Source organism: Sminthopsis crassicaudata, chromosome 1 (genome assembly GCF_048593235.1).
Source record: "Sminthopsis crassicaudata isolate SCR6 chromosome 1, ASM4859323v1, whole genome shotgun sequence".
Taxonomy (NCBI): domain Eukaryota; kingdom Metazoa; phylum Chordata; class Mammalia; order Dasyuromorphia; family Dasyuridae; genus Sminthopsis; species Sminthopsis crassicaudata.
In genome coordinates, this window is record NC_133617.1 from 652,815,519 (window position 1) to 652,842,107 (window position 26,589).

General features: G+C 36.4%; 1 protein-coding gene across 6 annotated transcripts in view; it reads left to right on the forward strand.

The window, feature by feature from the left end:
* The window catches only part of ZNF462 (zinc finger protein 462), a 152,632-nt gene that overhangs the window by 109,007 nt on the left and 17,036 nt on the right, over positions 1 to 26,589 (forward strand). For all 6 annotated transcript variants that reach the window (XM_074282984.1, XM_074282982.1, XM_074282983.1 and 3 more), the window contains 3 exons: positions 9,724 to 9,988; positions 12,250 to 12,386; positions 25,496 to 25,719. In XM_074282984.1, coding sequence (XP_074139085.1) covers positions 9,724 to 9,988; positions 12,250 to 12,386; positions 25,496 to 25,719 — 626 coding nt within the window. The remainder of the gene's footprint in view (positions 1 to 9,723; positions 9,989 to 12,249; positions 12,387 to 25,495; positions 25,720 to 26,589) is intronic.

The following is a 26,589-nucleotide window of genomic DNA, read 5'->3' on the forward strand; positions in this document are numbered from 1 at the left end:
ACTTATGGGCTTCATTCATTCTTGATTTCATCCTTATCTCCTTACTGTGTCGATCATGATTTTTTTTAAAGAATAAATATTTCAGATTAAAAAAACTTTCAATCCAGAAGGGAGATGTACAGCTATTGTTAATGACTCTGGGAGCAAAGGCATTTCTCCATTTCTCAGGAGGATCCAATGCAATAGGATATTAACCTGGCTATTAGGTCATACTGAATTTCATGACTGATTTGCTCTATAACTACTTTTCTGGATCTCCATTTTCCTATCAGTAAAATTCCTATCTACCTGTGATAGGAGTGTAAAATTAATGAAGAAATGCTGGTCAGATTTTTCTGTGCTTCAGGAATAGAGTACTAAACATATAAGAAGAAATCAATAAATATCTTTGATAGTGAAAAACTAGCTTTATAGATAGTCTGTTCTAAAAATGTCATTGTTTCTTTAATATTTGTAGTCTGTGATTAGTAATGAAAGGATACTATATTGTTTTTTAATTGATTGAGAAAAAAGAAATTCATTATCAGAAACCAGTTAAGAAAGCCCCCACGGGTCTTACTGTGCTTTTTTTTTTTAACTTCAAAATTCATGCTTGCAACTGAATGATACAGGATCAAAGCTGTCGCTAAGATGGCAATCAGAGTTGTGATTCATAGCACCAAAATGTAAAGGATATAAACATTTTCAATAAATATTTTTAAATACTGCACAATTAAACCCATATAATCTAATTAAAATCATAATTTATAAATTTGTGAAAATTATAAAATTGTACAATTTAATTGTACCAATTAAAAATATATAGAATTTATGTTTTCAAACCTCTTTTATTTTTCTAGTAGTTCAGAAACAAACTAACAGCTAGAATGAATGATCAGTTAAAATATGAAGCTTCAGTATGTGGTGTTGAGGAATGAATAATTAAGATACAAAGAAGGTATAATTCCTGATCCCCTCTTACCTTCAGGCACATTTAGGATTAGTGTGACTTCAGGTCAGCCTGACCACCCCTGTTCCCCAATGAGAACCAAGGCTTTATCAGAAACAGCTTTGAGTTAGGTTGGTATCTACTTTAGAAGGGTCTTGAGTAACACTGTCTCTTTTTTCATAGGATCAATATTTTGAGATGTCTCCCTTTTAAATAGATTTGTCTTAATTATTTATATTATGTTCACATTATTACAAAGTTAAATTAAGAATGTAGTTTGTATTACCTGACCTATGTGCAAAATTTTTTATTATATCTCTGAATAGACCATAGGAATTAAGTTATAGACTTCTTTTATGGTGATACTTTTTTTAGTTTGCCCTTCTAGTCTCAATTCTGCAAATAAACATGGACCAAATACCTAAAGCATAGTTTTCTTCAATAAAAGTAGATTATTGTTTCCTAGTAAGATTAAAATTAACCAGAATGCTCAGAGGATGTTCAATCTAATTGACTTGACTGGTTGGCAGAAGGTTGATGAGACAACCTTAGTTTTTGGCAAAAATGTTTCCAAAATGTATTCCTTTAATTGATTTTCTAGTACTAGTAAGTACAGATCACTGAATATAATTAAATCTTTCTTTGATGATTCAAGACCACACAGTTCCTCAGGGTCATTATTCTGAGCCTGAAATCTAATTATAAAGTCTCATAGATATAGACCCCATAGGTGATTGAGCTAAATGGATACTGACCCCAGGATATGACCTGGATGTTAGGTTTTTTTAAAATACATCCTTGCCATCAGCTTGTTGTCTTTGCATTTTCACTCTCTCAATTTCCACTACTTGAAATGAAATATGGAATGGGAGGTTGGGAAAGGGGTATACAAATTTGAGAGCTTTTATGTAGTTGACTTCAGTTAATTGAGGTTTATTAAGGTAACATGAGCTGGAAACCTGGCCATGGAAATATGAGCCTGGACAAGTATTTGAAGAAAGCCACAAAGGTTCAAAGGAAAGAGATTTTTGTTTAGAATTTTTCTCTAAGAGTCTATAATACTTGGATCTAAGACCTAGATAATTAGGACTAGGGGGAGACTTAAGGTGAGATCTGATTTGCTTATCTCTCCTGTGATTTTGGGCAAGTTACAAGTTACTTAACTTTTCTAGCCTTGTTTCCTCCTCTATAAAATGAAGGGTTTGGAACAAGGTGACCTCTACGGTCCTTTCCAGATATGAACCTATAATCCTATGTACTTATGATTCTTTTCAGACTAGAGCAAGATACTTTCTCTTTATACTTAATAAAGTCACCCTGGTTTACTAGTGGTCTCTCTATAGTGGTCAATTAAGTATTTTCCTACCATTTAAGGAAGATTATTATTTTCAAACATGTGTTGGCATTTGCTTGGCTATTTCCAGATATACTTCCTGGCAGGAATTTCTTCCGTGAGTTTCCTTCAAGCTTTATCTCATCCTTTTATTTTAAAATTAGTCATTTATTTTTTCAGTTTAACTCCATGACAACTGATTGAGTCTAGACTTGCTATATATAGAATCACCCATCATTTACTTTCTCATTGATCTTTGTCTCAGAATTTGCTGTTTCAATGCCACAGAAAGATGGTAGGAATGGAAGGCTAGCAGGTGTTAGACTCCAAAGTCTAGAGATGTTCTTTGTATAATTCTTCCCCCACCCCCCAAAAAAGGAAAACCTCACCAAACCTTAATTACTTCTAAGTACTTATGTTTCTTAGCACATCTTATAATTCTTATAAAAATAATAATATAGATAATATATTGTTCTTGTTATTATAATTTTTATAATCCAAAAAAGCCTTAGTAGCATGATATACTGGAAAAAACACTTTCTCCTGAGTGAGCAGACCTGTTTCTGATACTTACAATCCTTGTTAACTTTAGTCAAGTCACTTAACTAAACATTTCCCTGAGTATCAATCTACTCAGCTTTAAAAAGAAGAAGTTAACTAGATGTCCCTAAGGTCCCTTCCAGCTCTAAAGCTGTGATCCTATCAAATATAGTTACTCTTGAGGTTTCATTTTTTATAAGAACAATTCGATTTGGAATGGTTTTCAGACAAGGAACTTTTCAAAAGTTCTTCCCATGGCATATTAGGGAAGCTATCCGCAGTTGCTAATTTTTCCTGAATATCAAATTCTTTTCAAGGTTAAGAATATGGGGAGTGAATAACAGATATCTACATCTCACTAAAATGATTTCAGTCAAATATCAAATGAATTTAAACTATTCAAATTTTAATTTTATAAGATCAGTGACTTTTGAATCATCTTGATTACCCTTTGCTTTATCTGTAGTATCTTAAAAATAATAAAACAAAACCATGAATCCCCAGAGCTAAAGCAAACCCTTCATATATGGCGTCAAAAGTGTCCTTCATATCGATGGATGATTCAAACAATTTTAGGGTTTCAGCCATTTGCTTTTGACCTTCCCATTACTGTTGTTCTTTCTCCCATTAATTCCTACTTCTCTATCACATTGAAATATTTAGGCTTTTTTTTAAATTTCCAAACCATTTTATTTAATTTTCCCAGAATTTATAGAATAAATGTGTGCCATCCCTAAAGTTTTCCTGGCCATTAAGTAAATTATGTCTCTAGCTTCTCTCTTGTCATTGTTACTGGACCTTCCACAACCTTTCTGTTCAGTTTCTTAAGGAGGCAATAATTTAGTGTATTGCTAGCTCATTAAGCTTTTGTCCCATATTTTGGATACTTCCAGCATTTTTTGGTGGCTGAAGCAAATGTAAAGGATTTTCTCTTAGTATTTATACCAACATGTCCTTACCCCAGCAATCTTCTTTTTTCTCAGGAAAGATATAAATGGATACATTTATTATGCTAGAATTTTTGCCGGTTTTCCACTTTAAAATTCAGAGTTTTTAACTCATGCAGTTAATTCTATCCTGTTTTATATTTTTATTAAATGTTGAATTATTTTCTGACCCTCAGTGCTTTCCCCTCTGGGAATTATTCTAATTAATTCCCTTTCCATTTCTATAAGACTGTAATTGTTTTAGTTCTAATTAATATTTCCTTTTCTTATAATTTAGCCAAGGTGTTGTGGTGGTTTGTTTGTGTTGCATTTTAGGCACCAATATTTCCTCTTGTTAATTCTATATAATTTGATATGTTGCCTCCTGGCTACAAACAAAATTTGCTCTACAAGAATTCATCATGCTTATTTTTCTCCCTTCCTTGATTCCACATTAAGTTTAAAGTATCAGTCTCCCAAGTCTGCAAGAAAATGTAGCTCAAATATAATTAAATTGTGGTTGCTGGCACCAAGATGTTTCTCCTACCTTTTCACCTTCACTCACACCCTCTATGCTGAGCTGAAGAAAATTGAGAATTGATCTTTGTGGAGGTCTTGCTTTTATGTATCACTACATGTTAAAGGCGCTGTCCTCTGCAGCTTTCACAATTTACTGTTCAATTTATTCTTCCTGTTTCTGGTGTCCTACTTAATCTCTGGATGGTTAAGCTCTTACATTACTTCTCATTTGCCCTTTTTAGCTTCTTTTTATTTCTCATCCATGACATTGCAATATAGTGGAAAGACAGGTAACTCTAGAATCAGAGAAGGTGGGTTCCAACCCTAACTACTGTTTGCTGCCTGTGTAATCGTTAGGTAGTCAGTCACACAACTGCTCAAGTCTCAGTTTGCTCAACTGGGGCTGGAAATAAATGAGATCCAACGTCCCTTCCAGGTTGAAATTTGAAGCATGATCCTATAAGTAAACTAAACTCTCACAATAGGGAGAAAATACTGTTTTCATGATTATTCCATCTTTTGCCACAGTAAAATACTTTCTGTGTCTTCTGTGTTAGGTCCTAGAATAAGACTAGCCAATCTTTTGAATTGTATCCTTTGTTTGAAAAATGATTAAATCCATTTAATGACTCCCATCCAGTAGAACCCGTCCTAGAAATAATAATAAAGAAAATGAATTAATGGGATCATATTTAAAAATGCATGCCTCATTCCATATCAAACACTTCTGCCTCCTTCATTCTGAAGTTTTTCAGTCTTCTTCACCTTTAAAATATTGTTTTGCCCATTTTTTTCCTATAATATACTAATATTAACCTTATAGTTTCTGTATATAGCCTACTGTTTAAGGCTAAAATGACACCATCTTTTCTCCAGGACTGCCTCTCCCACCCAACACAAGTTCTTTACTTCTAGCACCATTATCAGGTCAATTCAGCCATCATTACCAAAAAAGTACTAAAATCTCTATATACTTTCCTTTTGGCCCCTCTTCCCCCTTCCTATAATCTTCTAAACTACAGTATGATCTCTATTTCACTTTAATTGTTGGCATCTTTTATTCAAAATATAGATTCCCTAAGGGCATGCTTTTTCATTCTTTCTACACAAACCCAGAAGGAGTTAAGTTATTGCAATTCAGCAAATGTTTATGAAGCACCTACTGTGTGCTGGCTTCTTGGTGAATATTTGGAATGAAAGAGAGAGGAAAAGTAGAGATAAAAAACAAAAACAAAAACCCCAACAACCTTGAATTAAAGGGTATGCACAAGTTTATTATCCTTTAGGCAAAATTCCAAATTGTTCTTCAGAATGGTAGAATCAGTTCACAAACTCTATCAGCAGTGCATTAGCATCCCAATTTTCCAACATTTGTCATGTTCCTTTTTTGTCACATTAGCCAATCTGATAAAAGGGGAGGAGGAGGGAGGATTAGAAACTGAAAGTCAAAGCTTTTTTTAATGTTAATAATTGTTTTAACATGTATTTGGGGGGAATAAAATATTTAAAAGAAAAAATTAAATGCTTCTTAGTTTCTATTGCCATGGAGCTTGTGATCTAGTGTTTTAACTACAAACTACCTTTCCTTGAAGAATTGTAGTTCAAGGTCTTTCTCTAAAACAGGGAAGTTATCTGGAAGGTTCAAAAAAGTATGAGCTGTGATTTTCTACTTTAGAACTGAACCATTTTTTGTCATCTGTCATTCTGAGCAGGGTAGTAAGAACAACTTATGGACATCACCTTACTTTTAGTTTCATAAGCCTGTTCCTAGGAAAATCCCACTTGGGACATTCTAAACCTTGAATTTGCTTGACTTGGATTGTCTTCAGTTTATTTATTGAGGATAATAGATAGACCATCCAATTGAAACATGGTATTTATTCAGCATCCTCTCCAGCTCTCTTTGTCTGCTTTGTGTATTAGTAGAAAAGTCTCCTGTGTGGTCTTTTTTACTGTCACACTTTCTGGTCTTTTCTTCTTTCACAAATCTTACTTGGTTTCTGTCAAAGCCCTGTGTAATTTATATTGCTTAATATAGTTTTCTCCCTGTCTACCTATCTGCTTATTTTAGTGTTTCCTTTCTCATTGTTGACTGTAGTATAGACTTCCTTTCCTCTCGTGGTTCTTCTGTCTAATAATTTAACCTCTTCTACAACTATCTATCCCCTCAGCCAATATATTAACTTCAATGTTCAGTTGCTGTATGGCTCACTAGAATAGAGTAAAGCTTTTCTCTCTCAGTGTTTTATTTTTTCCTTAATTCTTCAACCTTGCATCAAGGGGGAATGTTTTCTGCTCTGGGCCAGGACTACCTACCTGGGCTTGCAGGTGGTCCAAATTCCTTCACTTTTGATTACCTCTTATAGTGACTGAAAAAGATGTAGAGACACCATTTATGTGGTCATGGTTTACAGTAGTGATTGGCAATTTTGAGTGTCTTTTTTAATTTATGTGATATATTTCCTTTAGCACTAGTGACCTTTCTGCACTAGTCATGAGAAGACCTTCAGTGTACTAGGAGCCTTAAGCAAACTAGTGTGATGAATCTTAGCTAGTAGAGGTTTTGTTTTTTAAATAATCCGTGACTCACCTCCTATCCCATGTACATCCTTATTGTTTTTGTAAATAAAGTGCCAAAATGGTCCAGAGGAGAAAAATAAAGATCCAAAGAGCTGTTGCTGAGCAAGGTTATAACATGAATCATAAATTGTGAGATGTGTACATTTCTACATATTAACCTACCAATCTGAGTTTAAGGAGTGAAATTTACAGATGATATATCATTATTTTTTTGGACAATTGACAATCTTCACTTTCTACCAGTGTCTACCAAGCAATTTTCCCCCCTCTTTCAGAAGGTTTATATAGTATGTGAATGCCAGAGTTAAAAAAGAGAACTTGTTTTACAAGACAGCTGAAATAATATTGTAATAGACCTTGAGGAGAAGAACAAAAAATGTCTTTAAAGTAAAAAAGTAGACTAAATTTCACTTCTCTGAAAGAGTCTGGTTAAGTGATTAGTAACTCTTCTATCAGGGAACAAGACACAGCCTTGACGGCTGAGTCAAAAAGAAATGATTAATCTGCCTGACCTAGCCTCTGAATCTTAACCAAGATTTTTCTTTATGGTTTTACATAAATTAGGCAGAGATTAAAAGTGTTAGTTGTCTAATTCCTAAGAAGCCAACCAAGATTCAGACTGATTTATCAGAGCATGGAATAACACATAATTGACCTCCTGTGGCCTCCAGGGTGACAAAAAGGAGAGAAAACTACAGGTGATGTCAGAGAGAGATGATTTGAAGGTGTTTTCTGGATGCTGTCAAGATTTGTTTTTATGGTTATTGATTTAAAAAAAAAAAAAAAAAACCTTAAGGTAGCCAACATCTGAGACACAGTTTGGTGATGAGAAAAGACATGCTAAGTTTTCTTTGTTATACTATTTCCACGCTCCAGTGACCAGAGAGCAGACTGGGATTCTTCTAGCAGAATAGTGTCTTTGGAGATAGTGACATGTCAGTATTTAACTGGCTCCTCTAGTCTGTGTTAACACAAGGAGAAGAAAGGTAGTGTGTTTTGTATTTTGTATTTTGGTGTGTGTGTGTGTGTGTGAAGCAAAAACCAGTCCTTAAGGGTTTAAGTAGAAAACATCTTGAACAATCCCAGAAATGTAAACAAACCTACCATAGAAGGAATGAATGAGGAGTGAACAATTGTGGTATTGTGATCCTAACTGGGTTCATCAGGCAAGGATGAAGGAACAAAGAAAAAGAGATAAAGAAGCGGTAAAATGAATTCACTTGTGTCATTCCTTTTTTCCTTTGTCTTCAGTATACACCTGGTAATGAACCCATGGAGGCTGAGAGTTATTGTTCAAGTTTTCTTTTGTTTTATTTTTGTGTGGCAGGTTTGTTTACAATTTCCAAAGGGGTTTTTCTCAGTCCTGAGAAATGGAGAGGGAGGGTTGGAGGAGGGGGGAAAAGAATTTTTAATATTTTGAAAACAGAAGGTATCCCCACGTTGAGGAGGCCCCTAAGCTTTTGTTTTTCTCTTCTAATAGGTTGCCAGAATGGATAGCCTTAGTTTCATCAAGTATGGGTGGTTACAGAATTCCTGCATGTCCTGCCTCAGGGAATCATGCTTTGGAAAATTAAGTGTCCATCAAATCAGGAGGAAGCTTGTACAGTTTCTACTCCCTTTCCTCTTTCTTTCTTTTTCTTTCTTTCCTTATTCTTTCTTTCTTTCTTTCTTTCTTTCTTTCTTTCTTTCTTTCTTTCTTCTTTCTTTCTTTCTTCTTTCTTTCTTTCTTTCTTTCTTTCCTTCTTTCTTTCCTTCTTTCCTTCTTTCTTTCCTTCTTTCTTTCTCTTTCTTTCTCTTTCTTTCTTCTTTCTTTCTTTCTTTCTTTCTTTCTTTCTTTCTTTCTTCTTTCTTTCTTTCTTTCTTCATGAAAGCCTTAAGAAAAGAGTCCTTTGTCTTCTCTTTCAGGGAATGTTCACTGAAATTCATCTGTGCCATATTCATCTGTGTCATTCATTGACAGCTTTAGGTTATATAGGACAATGTTGATGAATTCTTAATCTCAGCATTCAAAAAAATAGAATGTTGAGAAATGTTCGAGACTCCTTTGAAATGTTTTCCTTCAAGATGTGCTGAGATCCATGCACATCACTACAGCCCAACCCCCCTCCTATATCAGCTTCTTCATAACGCCACTTTCTTGGTGTTAAAGCACCTTCAGATTTCAGATTTGTGCTGTCATGGCTGTTTTACTCAGAGAAACGAACTTTTCAAATACCTTTCAAGGGAACTTGTTTGGAATTTCATTTTAATGGGATTTATGAATAAATCTCCATTTTAATGCTGAGTAAGCTTTTAAACACCTACTCTGGGAGACGACAATTGGATTTTTATTTAAAATTTAAATCACTTGGCTGCAAGAGTATAGAGCATTTTTTAAAATATATATTGGTGAATGTCATCTGCTTAAGCATTCCTGCTAAGAGCTGACTTTCTTTGGGTGGCTCTGCTGATTCTGTACTGCAAAGGGGGAGAGATTGCATCATCTGCTTTTTCTTTTGGAGGTCTCTGTGTACAATATTCGGGTTTATTTATCTCACCTTCAGGAGCCAGTAGTCTACATTAGCCTGTTGCCTTACTGCAGCTTCCTTTAGAAAACAGTTTACTTTCTTCCTTCACTTTGAAAACTTTAACCTCAGAATTTTATTTTTAAAAAACCAGTGAGCCCTCAAAGTCAGATTAAGAGGCAACAATTTCCTCCATGACTTATTTCCCCCCTACATCTCTGTTATTGAATATAAAGTAGATGAAAGACTCTTGAGTTAATAAAAGTTATCTCCTTTAAAAAAAAAATGAAAATAAAGAGGAACATCTAAAACTGATGTCAAGGAGTTTTGAGAATCAAGACCCCTAAATCCCTCTCTCCACCTGGTCTAATTTTCCCCTCTGTCTCTCCACAGACTCTTCCTATTCAGAACCTCCAGATGTTCAGCAGCAGTTGAACCACTATCAGTCAGCTGCCCTGGCGAGGAACAATAACAGTGTCAGCCCTGTACCTCTTTCTGGGGCCACTGCCGGAGAACAGAAAACTGAAGCCATTCTTAACTGTGAATTTTGTGAATTCTCCTCTGGTTATATTCAGAGCATTAGGCGTCATTACCGTGACAAGCATGGAGGGAAGAAGCTCTTCAAGTGCAAAGATTGCTCCTTTTATACAGGCTTTAAGTAAGTGATGGGAAGCACAGATTTCTAAAACAAAGCTCCTGCCTTTCTCTTCAGGGGCTTTTTCCTTTGAGTCCAAAAGGCATATTCCTCCTATACCTGAAACTTAGTAGAGGGAAAACCTTGGCAACGGAAGATGGTAATTATATTTCATCTTAAAGTGCAGAAGCTAGTTTTAAGAAGAATAACTCAAGTGAATGCTTTGGGTTGGAGGGGAAATTGTATTACAGTCATTGAATTTAAAACTGTAGATGCTTTAGCCTAGGGACAATAGGCTAGAAATTGATGTGGGTTTATTGAGAAGAAGTAAGTTGTTGGTTTGGGAAGGTTTTGTGGGGTATTTTTTGCAAAAGGGGAAGTCTCTGGTCTCCATAAGTTAAGCAACTTATAGAATGATCCTTTGGTGTACAAACTTACAGGTTCATTGGATAGAAGGGCCAGTCCTGCTGAGAGAAATATTACCTCAAAATGGCTACCCTTGCCACCATTTTATATAACTTCCATTTCCCCCCAGATGAAGAGGCAAAATCATCTAAATGCATACCCCAATTCAGGCTGGGCTATGTTTAATATCTGTATGATAGCTGTGTGCTCTTTTCTGTGAGTTGGCCCCCAAAAGCAGAAGCTACAGCTTTTAGTGTAATGTGTTCCAGAGTCTCTCAGGTCTAGCCATCAGGAAAATCTATCTTATATTTTAGCCTATATCCCTTTTACTCTGACGGAGATCTACTTCCCCTTTGTTTTTCTGACCACCCAAATCCAAATTCCATATTGAGAGATTAAAGGGTATAAAATTCATGTGCAAATACACCATGGAAGCTAGAAGGGAACCAAGCACTTTCCCAGTGACTCTTTATTTTCCATCAGCTAGTAGGAAGAATGCTGACTCTCAGATTGTGAATTTAGTCCAGTTGTCTCACCAGCAAGAAGCGGTTGGCCCCAGACTGAAAGGATGGGGAAAGGTAGAGATGATGAGAAGGCAAGTGACCACAACTAAACATATTACTTCAATAATAAGAGGTTTGGGCAGTGGAAATCACTCCTTTCCCATTGAACTTTAGATTTCATCTGTGTTTGATGAGACTTTAATGATTACTAATTTTAGCAGTTTGGGGCTTGTTTATTTTTTGAGTGGGGGTAAAGTGTGGGGAGAACCTTCAATAAGAATCTTCCTTCAAGGCTCCATGGTGGTGCATCAGTGACTCAAAATTCTCAAAGGTGGTGCCAGTGGAGCTCAGGCTTTGGCAGACTTCCAAAGCAGAAAGGCTCTAAGGTCTGCCCAATTACAGATTGTGTCTCTCATCTAGGAACCAATCTGCCTAACTTTAGCCACATTAGAAAACATCAGAGGGCTAGCCATCCTATAAGATGACTTTGTGGGAAGAGGGAAACATAATTCATGGACCTGACTACTGAGGGTAGAGATGATGTAAAATCATGGGTCCTTAAGAGTTTGGGTGATGGTGTTTTGGTTTTTTCTGAGCGGGGATGTAAGTAGGTAAAGTGGTACAGATTTAATAAATGCTTGTCAAACTAATATGTCAGTTTGCTCACTTCATTTACCCAAGTAAACTCTGTGAACAACATATTTTCTCGATGTTTTCACTCCAGTCTCTCTTAACTGCAAAGAATCATGTAAACAGGGTACCATTCCAACTTTAGAAATATTTTTTGTTTGTAACAAAGAAAAATGGAAATGATTTTCTAATATGATTTTCAGAAGGTTTCAGACAACCTCTCATTTCCAGGGCATTTCAGGAAATCCTTCTAAACATGGCATGGAATGCTTGAGGGGTAGAAACTATTGAGTTGTCAAACTTAAGAATAGAGGGGTGCTTCTAGTCACTCTGATTGAGCACTATATTCAATGGATGCTGTCCTCATGTACCTTTTGATAAGTATAGTCTTAAAGCAAGTGTGTAGTTTTAGATGGAATTCCATGAATGGAAAGAAAAGTTTCACCTCTAACATCCAGGATCATTCTCTACTTATCCCCTAGTATCTTTCCTTTGTGAGGGAAGGGAGGAAGGAGAGAGAGATAGAGAAGCAGGGAGGGAAGGTGGGAGGGAAGGAGAGACAAGAAAAGAGAAAGAGAGAAAGAGAGAGAGAGAGAGAGAGAGAGAGAGAGAGAGAGAGAGAGAGAGAGAGAGAGAGAGAGAGAGAGAGAGAGAGATTATATATGAGGTTAGCAGAATCTGAATGGTGAAGAGATTGCAGTCACAATTTTTCTTTTTTCCCAACCTCCACCTCCATCTTTCTCCCAGATCTGCTTTTACTATGCACGTGGAAGCTGGGCATTCCGCAGTTCCTGAGGAGGGTCCCAAAGACCTGCGCTGTCCCCTCTGCCTTTACCACACCAAATATAAACGCAACATGATTGACCACATCGTGCTGCATCGAGGTAAAACAATTACTCTGTTTTCAGAATTGAGGGTGAGGGTGGGGTGGTGAGATAAAAAAGGGGAAAAGGGGAAGGGTAAAGATTGATTAGAAGGATGGCATCCACGACCCTCAAACCAGTTACTGTTCAGTTGTTTTTCAGTCATGCCCAACTCTTTGTGGCCCTATATGGACTTTTCTTGGCAAAGCTGTTGGAATGGTTTGCATTTCCTTCTCCAGCTCATTTTACCAATGAGGAAACTGAGGCAGAGTAAAATGATTTGTCTGGGATCCTACAGCTAATATCTTCTGAGGCTGGATTTGGATTCAGGTCTTCCAGGCCTGTCACTCTATCCACTACTCCATCTAGCTGCTCTGTAGTGGGTCTGCTAGTTCCCTCCAAAAAATTCATATATTTCACTTAGCTCAGCTCCTAGTCACAATCCAAGGAAGGAAATTACTATGATTTTCAGACCTGCATGAAGAAGATTCCTTGGGCAGTAATGGACAGGAGCCTTCCTGACACTGGTGATTGTCCCAAGCCTACTTTAGTATTCTCCTTCAGGCCTTCCATTTATGACCAGTTACAATTGTTATTGATAAATTGAGTTTCCTCTTCATTGAAAGAAGAAGATTAAGGTCTTTTTTTTTTTTGAGCCAAAAACTTATTCCTATTCCATCAATGTATGTATATTTTTCTTCTAATGCCTAAGAAAAGCTTTGGTGTATATGCCATGTCAGCATCAATGTAAAGGTTTTTCTCACTTGCTATGCACTAAGATGTCATTCAGCAGACTCAGAATTATTTTTTGGAAAGTTGGCCAGATGTCATTTCCTCAGAACCACAGAGTTCTTCAGAAAGAGAACCCCCATTTCTGCCAGTTATTATTGAGGCCATTGTCCCTCATATCACTTGGAGGCCAAGAATTCTGTGATCTTGATCACAAGGCATCTGGAAGCTGCATATCCCAAACCAGAGAAAACAACTCTGCTCTAGATTGTGATATAATAGATCCAAGATATTCAAAAGCATTTTTAGCTAAGAAATGAACATACAGATTCATCAAAAATGAATCATATATCTTAAAAACATAAGAAGCACAATTATTCCCTCTAATTCTAGGAATTCTAGTCATTATTTGTCTTTGTCACAAAAGTCACTGCCCAAACACATAGTTGTATAAGCTTTTTAACTTAGAGAGACAGAGAAAGATACAGAAAGACAGAGACAGAGACAGAAAGTCAGACAGAGAAAGACAGAGAGAGAGAAAGAGGGAGAGGGAGAGGAAAAGGGAGGGAGGGAAGGAGAGAGAGATTATGAATTAAAAATCACTGTTGAGCACTGTGCTCGTGAGGATATATTTTTTTTTAATCAAAGACACAATCACTGCCCTTTAAAGAGCTTACATTTTAATAGAGAGAACATATATGAATGAGTAGTGACCAAGGAGGGGCACTTTGATCCTAAGATTACAGGAATAGTAAGTAGAGCCATAGAGGAATAGATGGATAGACCTCTTCCAGGAATAGATTTGATATCATCATGGTTCTAGAACTTGGACCTGGAGAAAAAGAGGGAGTAAAGGGAAAGGTGGGAACATGAGGAATGATCCTTCGATCAAATTGTCCTTTGAAGCCTTTTTTGCTTCTTAATGTCAGAGAAAGGAAAAGGAGTGGAGGAGGATGCTAGCCAGAAAAATATAGTTCAGAGTTCAACTCAGAGGTTGTCAGCCAGAAGGCAAGAGAGAGACAGGGAAGCACAGTCAGGAGCAGACCCTCCAAAAGCTCTGACTGAAGCCAGTACAACTGCTTACTTGATTAAATCAAGTCAGAGACTTCAAGGTTATTTCATGTACTTGGGCCTCTGTCTTAGGGTAAGGTATGCTGCTGGTCTACATTAGCCCCTTTGCCAGTGAAAAAGGGATGAGATTAGGGATGAGAGATTACCCCTTTCATTCAGTATTTGCCTTCCCCCTATCTAGTCCATATAGTATTTTAGAGTCCATAGTGTTGTAACCAGAAAGATGGAACCCACTCTGCAATAGAAACTTATTCCCTGAATTCTATGGCTCACTTGGGGAATATTTTATTGTTTATCAGAGCTAACTAGAAGAAAAGAGAGTTTGTGGTGTTTTGGTTTTTTTAAAACCATTCCATCCACTCCAAATTGTTAGAAAAATATTCTTTGCCAACTCTGGCATCTCCAAGAGGAATGAAGCTAGGGATACCTCATAACGCCATAGACATTTTTAGTAACTTGCCCACATCTTGCCTTATTTGGATCTTACCACCATGTCTTCCTCAAAAGCATGAATGGTGATGTACTTTTCACATGCACAGATTTTCCCTGCTTTCCTATCCAGCTCTAACGAGAGGCTAGATTTGTGCTGGCCATGACGTGCATCAGCTTGCAGGCTTGGAAGAGGCAGCTGTTTGAAGCCTTTCAGCTGATTCTTGGCCTGAGCTCTCCTACTCGATGCTCATCCTTAGTCACCTAGCTGCCAGGACTCAGGCCCATGTGCTGAGGTGGCTCTGTGCCTTCTCACAGTTTGGTCAAAGTCCATTGACAGCAGATTGCTGCTGAGCAAACAGAAATAGCAAAGTCCTCATTTTCTGGGTGGGTGGGGGAGTCTTTCTCCCCTGCCCATTTTTGCTACATTGGTATCTTTTCCTGAAACTTTCGTTACCTGAAGAGAGAGGGCTTTTAGCAGTAAAGAGTAGCATGGGGTTGGACTCAACACAGATTGATTCACAGACCAACTTGGCAATTTGTGGAGACAGTTTTTTTATTAAAGGAGGTGTCTGGGCATGTTGAAGAGCACCTTCACTGGGATTAGAAAACACATGGAAACAAATTTATCATACAAATCTTTTAAATAAACAAATTCTTAAGAAAAAAAAAAATAGTATCATCCTATGAATAGCCCAAGAGATTGTTGCAACAGACTGGGACTTTGAAACTCTCTATAGGGCTGGGAATCTGAAACCAGAATCCCTGCGATACTGATTTCCATATATTTCATCCCAGCTAAGATCAGAAGTCATGATCATTACCATCTGTGTTTAGAGAATGTAAAATGCTTTGGTGTTCTCAGACTAACTTTGGTGTGTACACCCCACCTAAAAATGGCATCTCTGTGGGAAGCTTAATTTTGGCTCAACCAAGAGACAACAGTGGGATTCTTTAGTACCCTCTTGGCCATTGATATTAGGGCTGAAGCTGCTAACAAAGCAACAAGATGGGATTCTTTCTGCACCTGTGCTCTCCTTGTTCGCTAGATGGATAAACAGCTTTGGTCTCTAGGGCACCCAGGGAGGGATCTTTCTAAGTGCTGGGTTAATTAAAATGTTTGAAATTCAAGGAAAGGAAAAAACAGCTTGTGCACTAGCCCTAAGTTATCTAGTGATCCCTACCACATGGTGGGACACATTCTCAATGGTTCTTTCTGAAGAATTTTTGTGTGTAGGGTTTCATCGGGTAGAAGGAAAATCAACATGCCAGGATTGAGTGAGAAATGCTACTGACCAAACTGGTGATGGTTAAAAGGAGAAGCATGAATATATTCATTCATTTGATGACTATTAACGACTATTGCATTTTAGCTCCCTACTGAATGAGATCACACTCTCAAGGAGCTCACAGTCTAGTTAGGGATGTAATGGAATATGTACACAGATAACATGTAGGGGATGTAGTACATGCTCTAAGTGAGTTAAAGAGTGCTCAGTGAATCAAAGAAGTGGAGAGATTCACTTTTAGCTTGAAGATAAAGAATGTTTTCATGAAAGAGGTGACATTTTTACTGTATCTTGAAGATTGGATAGGATTTTGATGGATAGAGATTATTTGAAGGAAAGTATGTATGTCAGTTGGGGAAATAGTATGAACAAAAGCATGAAAGTGGAAAAGTTCAGGAAGTTTAGATAACAATGAGTAAAATAGTTTGACTGGAGCATAAGGTATGTGTAGAACAGTGGAAGATGAGGCTAGGAAAGTAGACTGGGGCCAAATCATTCATGGAAGTCCTTGAATGAGTCCATAAAAGATTTTGATCAGGGGAGGAACATGAACAGACTTACATGTAAAGAAGATTGATCTATAAATGATATTGAAAACTCAGTACAGGGTCAAGGGAATGAAGTCAAAGATCCCAGGACATTTTAAAAAATGGTTTTGACAAGAGGTGATAAAGGTCCAAGCTAGGATGGTAGGATAAAGGAATGGAAAGATGGTTTCAGGAGATCTTACAGAGCTTTAGTTGACAGCACTGGTTAAGAAGGAAGAAAGAATTAGGAAAGGGAATGGAAAGAAAGAGTCAAAGAAAGAGTCAAAAATGATTCTTCCATTTGGACTTTATTATCTCCTTGTTCTTTCACATTTAAACCATTAGGAGGAGGAAGGAAATAGTCATTTATTAGGCACCTACAATGTGCTAGGCGCTGTTCCGAGTACTTTAGAAATATCTCATTTGATTATTATGACAATCTTGGGAGGTATATGCAATTAAGAAATGAAGTAAACAGTGATGGGTCCTTCCAACTGAGGGCACTGTCCTGAAACATTATTTCTCTCGAAGACCTTCTACCCTAACTCATGCCACATGTTAGACATATTCATTGGAGAAAGTGACCCAGATTTGGCTGTTTTGATCAAAGCAGTAGGATATAAGCCTATTCATATTTCAAGGACGGAATTGGTGGTGGGACTTAGGATTCAGAATTTACCAGTGAATTTCCACTGGATTCATTCCACATTTAAAATACCATTTGATACAAGTTTACTAGCTCTTCCTCTTTATACACATGATCTTGAAAATCTGTGTATAGACTGAATTTTATGAATCCTATCCTATTTCCATTTAAATTACAATTGTGCAAATTCCAAACCCTCATTTCTAATTTATCTGCACTTGGTATTAGCCCATCAGCTTTTAAATATTTGTCTTCCCTAGTACCTCTGCCCTCCTCTACTCATTTCTCATCCCCCCCCACACACACACACACACATAGCCAATTGATGTAGTTTGAGCACTCAAACATCTTCACCTGGTCTACATTAACAGCCTTCTAATTGGTCTCCCAGCTTCTAGTCTTTCCATTCTTCATTTTGTCTACTAGATAGCTGCTTATTAAAGCAACACATTTAACTTTGTCCCTGCCCTGCTTTAGAATCTTCAGTGGTTACTAGTTGCCTCCTCCATCTTGCAAACAAATCCTCCTACAACTTGGCTCCAGGCTATTTTTTCTCTTGGGTTCCTATCACTCTGCTCCACCTACTCTTTGTTCCAGAGAAGACTTTCTGAACTTGGTAGTCTTTCTCCTAGCTCTGAGCCTTCCTTATAGGTTTCCTTTCCTGCCTGGAAAGCATTGAATTCCTCCTCATTTCTATTTCACTTTCACTGATCCCTTAGTGCTTTTTCTAAAATTAGATTATCCTATATTCACAAATCTGTATGCAAATTATCTTCTCCCCAAGTAAAATATAAGGCCCCTGAGGGCAGAGTGTTTCATATTTATCTTTATATCCAAGTCAAATATGTTGTCTTCCATATATATATATATATATATATATATATATATAGTATACACAATAAAAATTGAATTGAAAGTACACATTGATTATATTATAACAGAAACAAATGTTTAACTTAATTGGGAGAATTCATTATTTAAAAGTCTCCTGCAGATGGGGATCCATTTGTAGAGGAATAATAATCTTATATTTATGTGGTACATTGATGTCTATGAAACCTTTAATTGACCACAAACTTGTAAGGTAGGTAGGATCAATATTATTATTGATATATAAAAAATCTGAGGCCTGAAGAGGGAAAAGCTCCTTGTCCCAGGTCAAAAAGTTAATAAATATCAAAGGCAGGAGTTGAACTCCCATCTATTAATCCTACACCCAGTTCACTTTCCACTCTGCCATATTGTTTCCAGTCTTCAAGGATCCATGATTTCATTGATTTAGGTGTTTCCTTTACTGAAATAGATTGTAACCCTTCTTCATCTCAGGAGAAAGTGTACATGAGTAAATTTACTCATGTAAATTGTAGCAAAGCAAACAAACAAAAACTACTTCATCACCACTTAGTAATCAACTTTCTCTATGTTTAGTCCTCAAAATACTTTTTGTAACTCAACCTTCACTTGTGCTTTTACAGGAATTTGAGTTGGAAGGAACCTTAGTGTTCATTTTGTCTATTTCCCCCTCATTTTACAATTAAGGGAATCATAGCCCAGGAAGCTAAATGTCTTACCCAGGGTTGTACAGGTAGTAAGAAGCAACTGGAATTTGAATCCATGATCTCTGACTCCAAATGCAGAGAGGTTTTGCATGTGAATAAGATCCCTTAAAGCTTGTTGTTCTCAGTTCTCCTGACCTTGGAGAGCACAGTCATTTTCATATCGTGGTGAAAAAACTGAAAGGAGGACTTTAGATGAGGTTACAGTGGGATCATCAGTACTCATTTATCTGTACAGTATCAAATTTTCCTAAAGTAGGATACAACTGTACTGAGTATTTCTTCTCAGCCTTTAATTTCCTTCAATGAAATGGCACGTTCAGCTCCAACCTATCCCAGTACTTTGGTCTGCTCACTTGGGATACATTGTTTCCAAATCATGCCAATGCTGAGGGTGATTAGTTGTCTAGTGGCAGGCATCAGGTATTACCTATCTCTAGGGGCTGTCCTTGCATTTTGTGTTTCTGGTGTTGTTATTGTTGGCTCTCATGACTTCATTCTTCCCTACTTGTTTGGCTGGACCCAGGGAATGGGTGGACCCTTGGTTTGGCAAGAAGAAAGATTTATGCCTCTGTAATAGTAATTTGCATACAAAGTTTGCTGGAGTGAATGAATTCCAAATCTGGTCCTGCTTCATTTAGACTTGGCGCATCCTGGAGAGGAAGCCCATGGATGTTGTGGTCTTTCTTTCAGGAAGAATCTTTACTGGGTAATTCTGGACTCCACTATGATGCGTCTTGTTACTGATTTGAGCAGCGACGAGTCCCTCTGTAGTTGCAATGCTGCAGATGTTCTGATACAGTGCTGTAATAGGCTTTTCAGCACACCCCTCAACTCTGTTACATCTTTGCACAAATGCTTCAGTGTGAGGCTCCAACTGGTTTTCCTCAGAGAGCTTTTTTTCCTCCTTGGTTTTATGTCCCATGACAGTACCCAGAACCTTTTGAGTAGGAGGAGATGAGAGTCATAATTCATCATGTAGTTGAACCAGTGAAATAATAATATTATTGCAACCAACCCTGTCCAGTAAACCAGGTTAGGATGACTACTTTCCAGACCTTGTTTCCTTGCTCAAGTTAATTTTGAGGGGTGTGAAAGGAGAAAAAGACCCAAAAGTGCTGCTGTCACTTATGAATCTGAACCGTGGAGACAGGTCACCTTTCAGTCCACAAGTATAAATATCCATCTCTTCTCCCCATGCTTTTTATGCTGTTTACTCACCTCTAATATGAATAAGCCCATTCACTGAGAACACTGTCTGTAATTTCCCTGGCTTGTCAGATCACTTGGGTGTTTCATCTTGGTTATTTCCCCTACACTTTTAAAAGGAAGAAAAGCTCAGCTTTTATAAAGGTTGTATTACCATAATGTCCCCAAAAAGTGACCACATGGCAAACACATTAGAGTAAAAATGAGATGCCTTCATTTTCAGAATAAGTAAGGGGGGAAAATCAGTTTGTGCATTAAAACAAGAAGACGCTTTGGGGACAATTTAAATGTAAATTATTATTATAAGAATCTGTAGTCTTCATGGTTCAAGATTAATTTAAAGATTAAAGATAAATACTTATATTCAAATTGTTCATTCATCATTTACTTATTTCCATCTTAATGTCGGAGGAAAAAATATACCAAGCTAAATGATGGTTCTAGTTCCATTGTAATCATATTTTTTATTTGAGCTAATTCATAGGAGACAGTATAGAATAATAATAACATCAATAATAATGGATAGAATTTATATAACTCTTTAACATTTACAAAGTGATTTACATTCATTATCTTATTTGATGTTCACAAAAATCCTGGAGGTAGGAGCTACAATTGCCCCCTTTTATAAAGAAGAAAACTGAGGCTGATAAGTTAATACAGCTATTAAACATCTGGGGCGGATTAGAATTCAGCTTTTCTTGATTCCAAGGACAGCCTCATGAGTAACCTTACTATTAGAGCTAGTATCAGATTCAATGCTACTTATAGCTTCAGAGACATTTGGCGAGTCCTATATCACTTCTTTGGGTCTCAGTTTATTCAGTTGTAAAATAAGGAAGTGGTACCATATGATCATTATGATCTCTTCCAGCTCAAAGTCTGAGGATCATTTAATCTCTCTGGGTCTTACTTACATCATCTATAACAAGGATAAATACATACCCTACCTAGTATAGAGAGATGTATAGTTCAAATGGAATGAGTTAGAAAGAACTTTGAAAAGTAGAAAGTGCTAGACAAATGTAGGACAGCATTATTGTCATTATTATCGTTATTTTGACATGCAAAGTGATGCTAGAAATTATATAGAAAACTATCCAAAATGATAAGCTGATTGCAAAGGGGACTATTACGGAAGTTCAGAGAGTTAGTATTAATTGTGAAGAAGAGAACATTAAGGGGAGACAGAGTGACTTGATCACTATCTTGAAGATTCATGAGATGAGAATGTAATATGGAAAATTAGTTGTCTTTCTCCACTGAGACAGAAGTAGAGATAATGAACTAAAATGGAAAAATAGGAAATGATTGGAAGATTTTAAAAATTTAGTGATTGGAAGGGTAATAAGACTTCCAGATGAGGTCCCAGGAATGAGTTGTAAAATATCCTTCCAAAGACAGGCTTAAGAATAAAAGAAACCCACCTATAGGAGCTGGTTCCCTTTCTATTGTGCCAAGTTTTCCTTCCCTTTCCTATGAATCTGTGCATAGGAGAAAAACCATTGTATATACTAGTTTGTCATTTTATTGTTTCATGAATGGAGGTTAATACAGAGTGCCTGTAGGTTAATGAAGGAACATTCGATTAGGAGTTGAGAGCCTTCTAATGCTGGCTATGTTCCATAATTCCTGTCACTTGGAGAAAACCATTTCCTTTCTGTGGGGCCTTCATTTTTTCATCTGCAAAAGAGAAAAGGGGGGTGGATTAGATCTTCTTTAAGGTCTTGTCTGGCTCTAATTCCTTTAATCAGATTAGATGGCCGTATTATACTAGCACTGAATTCTCAAAGCTCTGCAGCAGTTTGAATCAGTTTGAAGATAGTTTGTTAACTTCCTAATTACTTTGAGCAAATTTGGGTGATTCTCTGAGTCTGCCTTCCATAATCTGTAAATTAATGGCTTTTGACAACCAGATCAGCAGTTCTCAATTTTAGGGGACTCAGGAAGCCCTCCATATAGTCTTAAAAATTATTGAGGATCTTTTCTCAAAAGCTGTTGTTTGTATGTGTTGTAATTATTGATATTTACTACATTAGAAATTAAAATGTCTTAGGATTATTATAACAATTGTTTTGACCTCTTGGACCCATAGGGGTACAGAGAGCACACTTTTGTACCTCCTAGACTGATGATCTTTAAGGTTCCTTCTAGCACCAGATCCCATGATTATATTTAAAATACTATAACTTAGTTTAAACCACAGCTTCTTGAATTGTTTTCATTTGTTTATAAGAAATATTAAAACTGGAAGTGGAAGACCTCTCTAATGTATACTTTTTCTACAGAATTAGTTCATTTACAGAACTGGCATAATTTTACAGATGACTGATCTTCATTAGTTCATATATGTAATAATAATAATAATTAATAATACTAATAGCTAACATTTATATAGTACCGACTGGGTACTATGCTCATTGTGCTCAGTACTTTGCGAATATTATCTCCTTTGAGTCTCACAGCATTCCTGAGAGGTAGGTGCTATTATTATTCCCATTTTAGAGATGAGAAAGCTGAGGAAAACAAAGATTAAGTGACTTGATAGGCCTCATAACTAGCAAGGATATAAGGCTAGGTTGGAACTTAAGCATTTCCCAATTCCAGGACTGATATACTACTACTACTGTCTTCTTCATATGCTTTAGATATGTGCTTGTAATTCTATATTAGTACATATCCATGAATTTACACATATTTCCCTGGCCAGTTGTCTAAATGAAAGGTAGTATATATGTATTTATATATATATGTAATATACAGATGTGTATGTGATTATACACACATACCTCTATATGTATATACATACAGATTCCTATGAATTTCTCATTTGGCGAGAGAGTTATATGTACTTTGTGTAATTTTATTATTTTTATTTGGGTTTTGTATATATGCATATATATGTACATATATGGATAAATAGAATATATTTACAGCTATCTGTATATTTATATATATATATATATGTAAACTGTGCAGATATATAAATGTATGTATGCTCTATATGCACATGCTCTCTATTTTAGATAAGTAGCTATCTCATAGTGTACAGAAAATAAATTATACCTGAGAACTCCTGGGAAATCTATTAAGACTTTACCTTCAGTCATGTCTCTGCCCAACATTCCCCTGGTCAAGTAACAAAAGCATTCCACATATACTCCCTAGCCAGGATCATGCAATGAGGACTAAGAGATAATATGTTGAATGGGTGGGGAAAACCTTAAGGGAACTTAAAAATCTTCCAACAACCAACAGAAGATGGGTAGTCCTGTGTCAGCTCAGGAAATAGCAATGCTCCGAAAGTGTCAGCACTCTGTGATTCACAGAGTAAAAGGTATCCAGTGCTTCCTGTGACTTAATAATACATTACCGTTTCTAAATCATGTAAATATATGTTTTCTGAGTCCATTTGTAAACTTTCATCTACTTCTAAAATCCAGACACAGCAGGAAAACTTGTGCTATATTTGAGCCTTACATAAATAGCACAGATTTTAATTTTATCCCAGTTATGGATATATGGCTTGTGTGCTAACACTTCAGGCAGACTGGTGTGAAATTTAATTTGAACAGTTAAACACAAGGGTGAGGGAGTGCAAAATCAACAAGGCACATTCAGCTCTAGCTTTATAGCATTTGGTATGTTAACAGGGAAACCCACCCTGAACCCCCCACTTTTTCTTCCAAACTTTTGACGATCAGATTATGGATTGTCAGAAGTTAATTAAATGAAGCTTCTCCCACACATATTTCCCCACATACACTCAAGTATTTTATTTGCAACTATTTTATCAGAGGAATTTACTTAGTTGAATATTGCATATTATTAAATAAAGTATTCAAGGCTTTTTCATTTCTCAGCCAGGGCATAAGCAGTCAATCAGAGAAGAGACAGTTAATCTGAATCTATCTCAAAGAAGACAGCAGTCATGGGGTGAGAAGGTCCAGTCATGGAGCATCTGCCAACATGCTAGGGTGATCTTCAGTTAGCCAGCCAGGTGACTCAAATGGATGAGTGCTGGTTCTAGAGACAGGGAAAGCTGAATCCAAGTCTTGTCTCAAACATTTATTAGCCATATAAGCCTAAGTGAGTTATTTAACCTTTTGCCTCAACTTCCTCATTTGTAAAATGACTTAGAGAAGGAAATAGCAAATATTCCAGTATCTTTGCCATTAAAAACTTCCAAGTTACAGTTATGAAGAGTCAGATACATCTTATTCTCTTGTTGCCTTAGTTTTTTTCATTTGTAAAGTTGGAGGAAATAACAGCATCTACTTTCCAAGGTTGTGAGAAGATAAAATCAGATAATATTTAGAAAGCACATTGTAGATCTTAAAAGGGGGAAGAAGGAGAGGAGATAAGTATCTATATAGCACAGACTATGACAGGTACTTTTTTATGTATATATGTAAATACTGGTTATTATTCTTATCTGCAGATTGGTAACAACTTCACAACAATTGGGTAGTAAAGATCTTTTAATAAACTTATTAGAGAAGCAATGTGCATAGAGGCTGAGAAGCAGCTCAAGAAGACATTGGGTTCAGATCTAATCTCTGATGACTCTCTGACCATAAGCAAATCATTTAACCCTTAATTAGCTTTTTGCCATAGGCACCTCTCTGAAAACCCTGTAGAAAGTTATCCCCTTGAGGGCAAAAAGGCTGGGGTTTTTTGCATAACACACTGTGGATACTTAACTATTTATTGAACTGAAACTGACCTTGTATAGTATGAAATGAGGATAAGAAACAGAATTCCCTATCAGAAGTGACCACACTGAAAAAATCACAAATCTAATCCAAAAAATATATTGGATGATCTGGCTTATATATCGCCACTTCCCCACTTCCTCCCATCTCCACCTTTCTACCTCCACTACACAGCACAAAACTCAACTGGGAGCACTCAGTTTCCTGTGAATCCAATTTAGAGCTTTGCCAAGTACACCCAATATTCCAGGTAGAAAATTATATATTATGTGTATATATCTCTCACATATGCTAATATATATATGTACAACTATATATATTTCATATATATATGCATGTATATTGGTTCAAAAGTTAAAAAGCCTTGACACCCTCATTGTTATACAATGTATGACAAGTTGACAATGAGATTAAATTAATTGAAGAAGGATTTGTATCGCCAATTTAAAGCAATCATGTTAGTATATATGAAAAAAAAACTACTAAGAATTTTTTATAATAAATGACAACTGCGTATATGGGCAAAACTTCCAAATGAAGACTTGTAGATCATTATTACACACATCAAAATCTAGTAGTATAAATGTTCTTAATGATTTGTGATGATAAATGTGCAAAAGATTAGCATATAAAAGAATAGGACTGTGCATTGATGATTCAAACAAAAATCTATTAGGAAAAGAAACTTTTAAACAAAAACATCTGCAATTACTTGATTATGTGAAGTTGTACGGATTCTATCCAACAAAGTTGAGATTTTCCAGCCAAGATGTAAATTAATGGAATATTTAAAGAGCAAATTAGAAGTATAAGAATATACGGATGTGAGGGTAGGTTGTTGTGTTCCACTGCACCCACAGAGTAAGAATTTCTTGTAGTTGTTTTTAGTTGTTGTTGTTTTCAAGAAACATTTTCTTAAGTAAAAATCTCCATCTTTCCCCCCCATTTTGTTTCTGCAGAAGAGCGAGTTGTTCCCATTGAAGTGTGCCGTTCCAAACTGTCAAAATACTTGCAGGGAGTAGTTTTCCGCTGTGATAAGTGTACCTTCACCTGCTCCAGCGATGAGAGCTTGCAGCAGCACATTGAGAAGCACAATGAACTCAAACCTTACAAATGCCAACTCTGCTACTACGAGACCAAACACACGGAGGAGCTGGATGGCCACCTTCGAGATGAACATAAGGTACATTCCTGGGAGACTTTTCCGCTCACTGCTTTTATACTCCTTGTGCCTGGGGTTGGGACTGAGAGTCATTTAGTCACGCTTATGACATAGAAAAGAGATGGTAGATTGAGTGGATTTTTAAAAGCACTTTCATGTATCTGAATATCTGTTAATGACTAAGATGAGTAATAGATGCTAATATATATATATATATATATATAGTATACACATCTGTATAACACACATAAAATATACATGTACATTTGTGCATTTACATACATGTATGTAAACAAATGTGCATACTAATTATAAAGTAGCAGTTTGAGAAAGTAAATAATAGAAGGAAGAGAACTGTAATTAAAACTTCTTCTCAAACTTAACTGACTGTGGGCAGAGTTCCACTGAGTCATTGCCCCACTGTGCATTAATCTGGCCTCTCACAGAATGTCTGGAACCTTTTTTTCATGTACTATTAAAGGCAGCTGGATAGTGCTACTCATATCTGGTTTGTGAGAAAAAAGAAAAAAATATATGAAAAACTTAACCAGAATACTTTAATAATTCAAAAGGTTATTCCATCTACAAGTTAGTTTTAAGTTCCTCTAATATGCAAGGAATTAAGGTCTTTGAGCAAGGTTTCCTATTCCCTTTATTCTTATAGGTAAGAAACAGTAGACTTTATTTATCTGAAAACATTTTTGATTAAAACTGGAAAAAAAAAAAAAACTCTGGGAACTAACTCCCAAAATTTTTCCACAAGGATTAAAGTTCCACCTGTTGGGAAAAGATTTTAATTTGTCCTTTTTGCTTTAGGGCAGCTTTTGTATCTTACACATAGTAAACATTCAGAAAAAAAGTAAAATTCACATGTTCTCCAATATGTGTGAA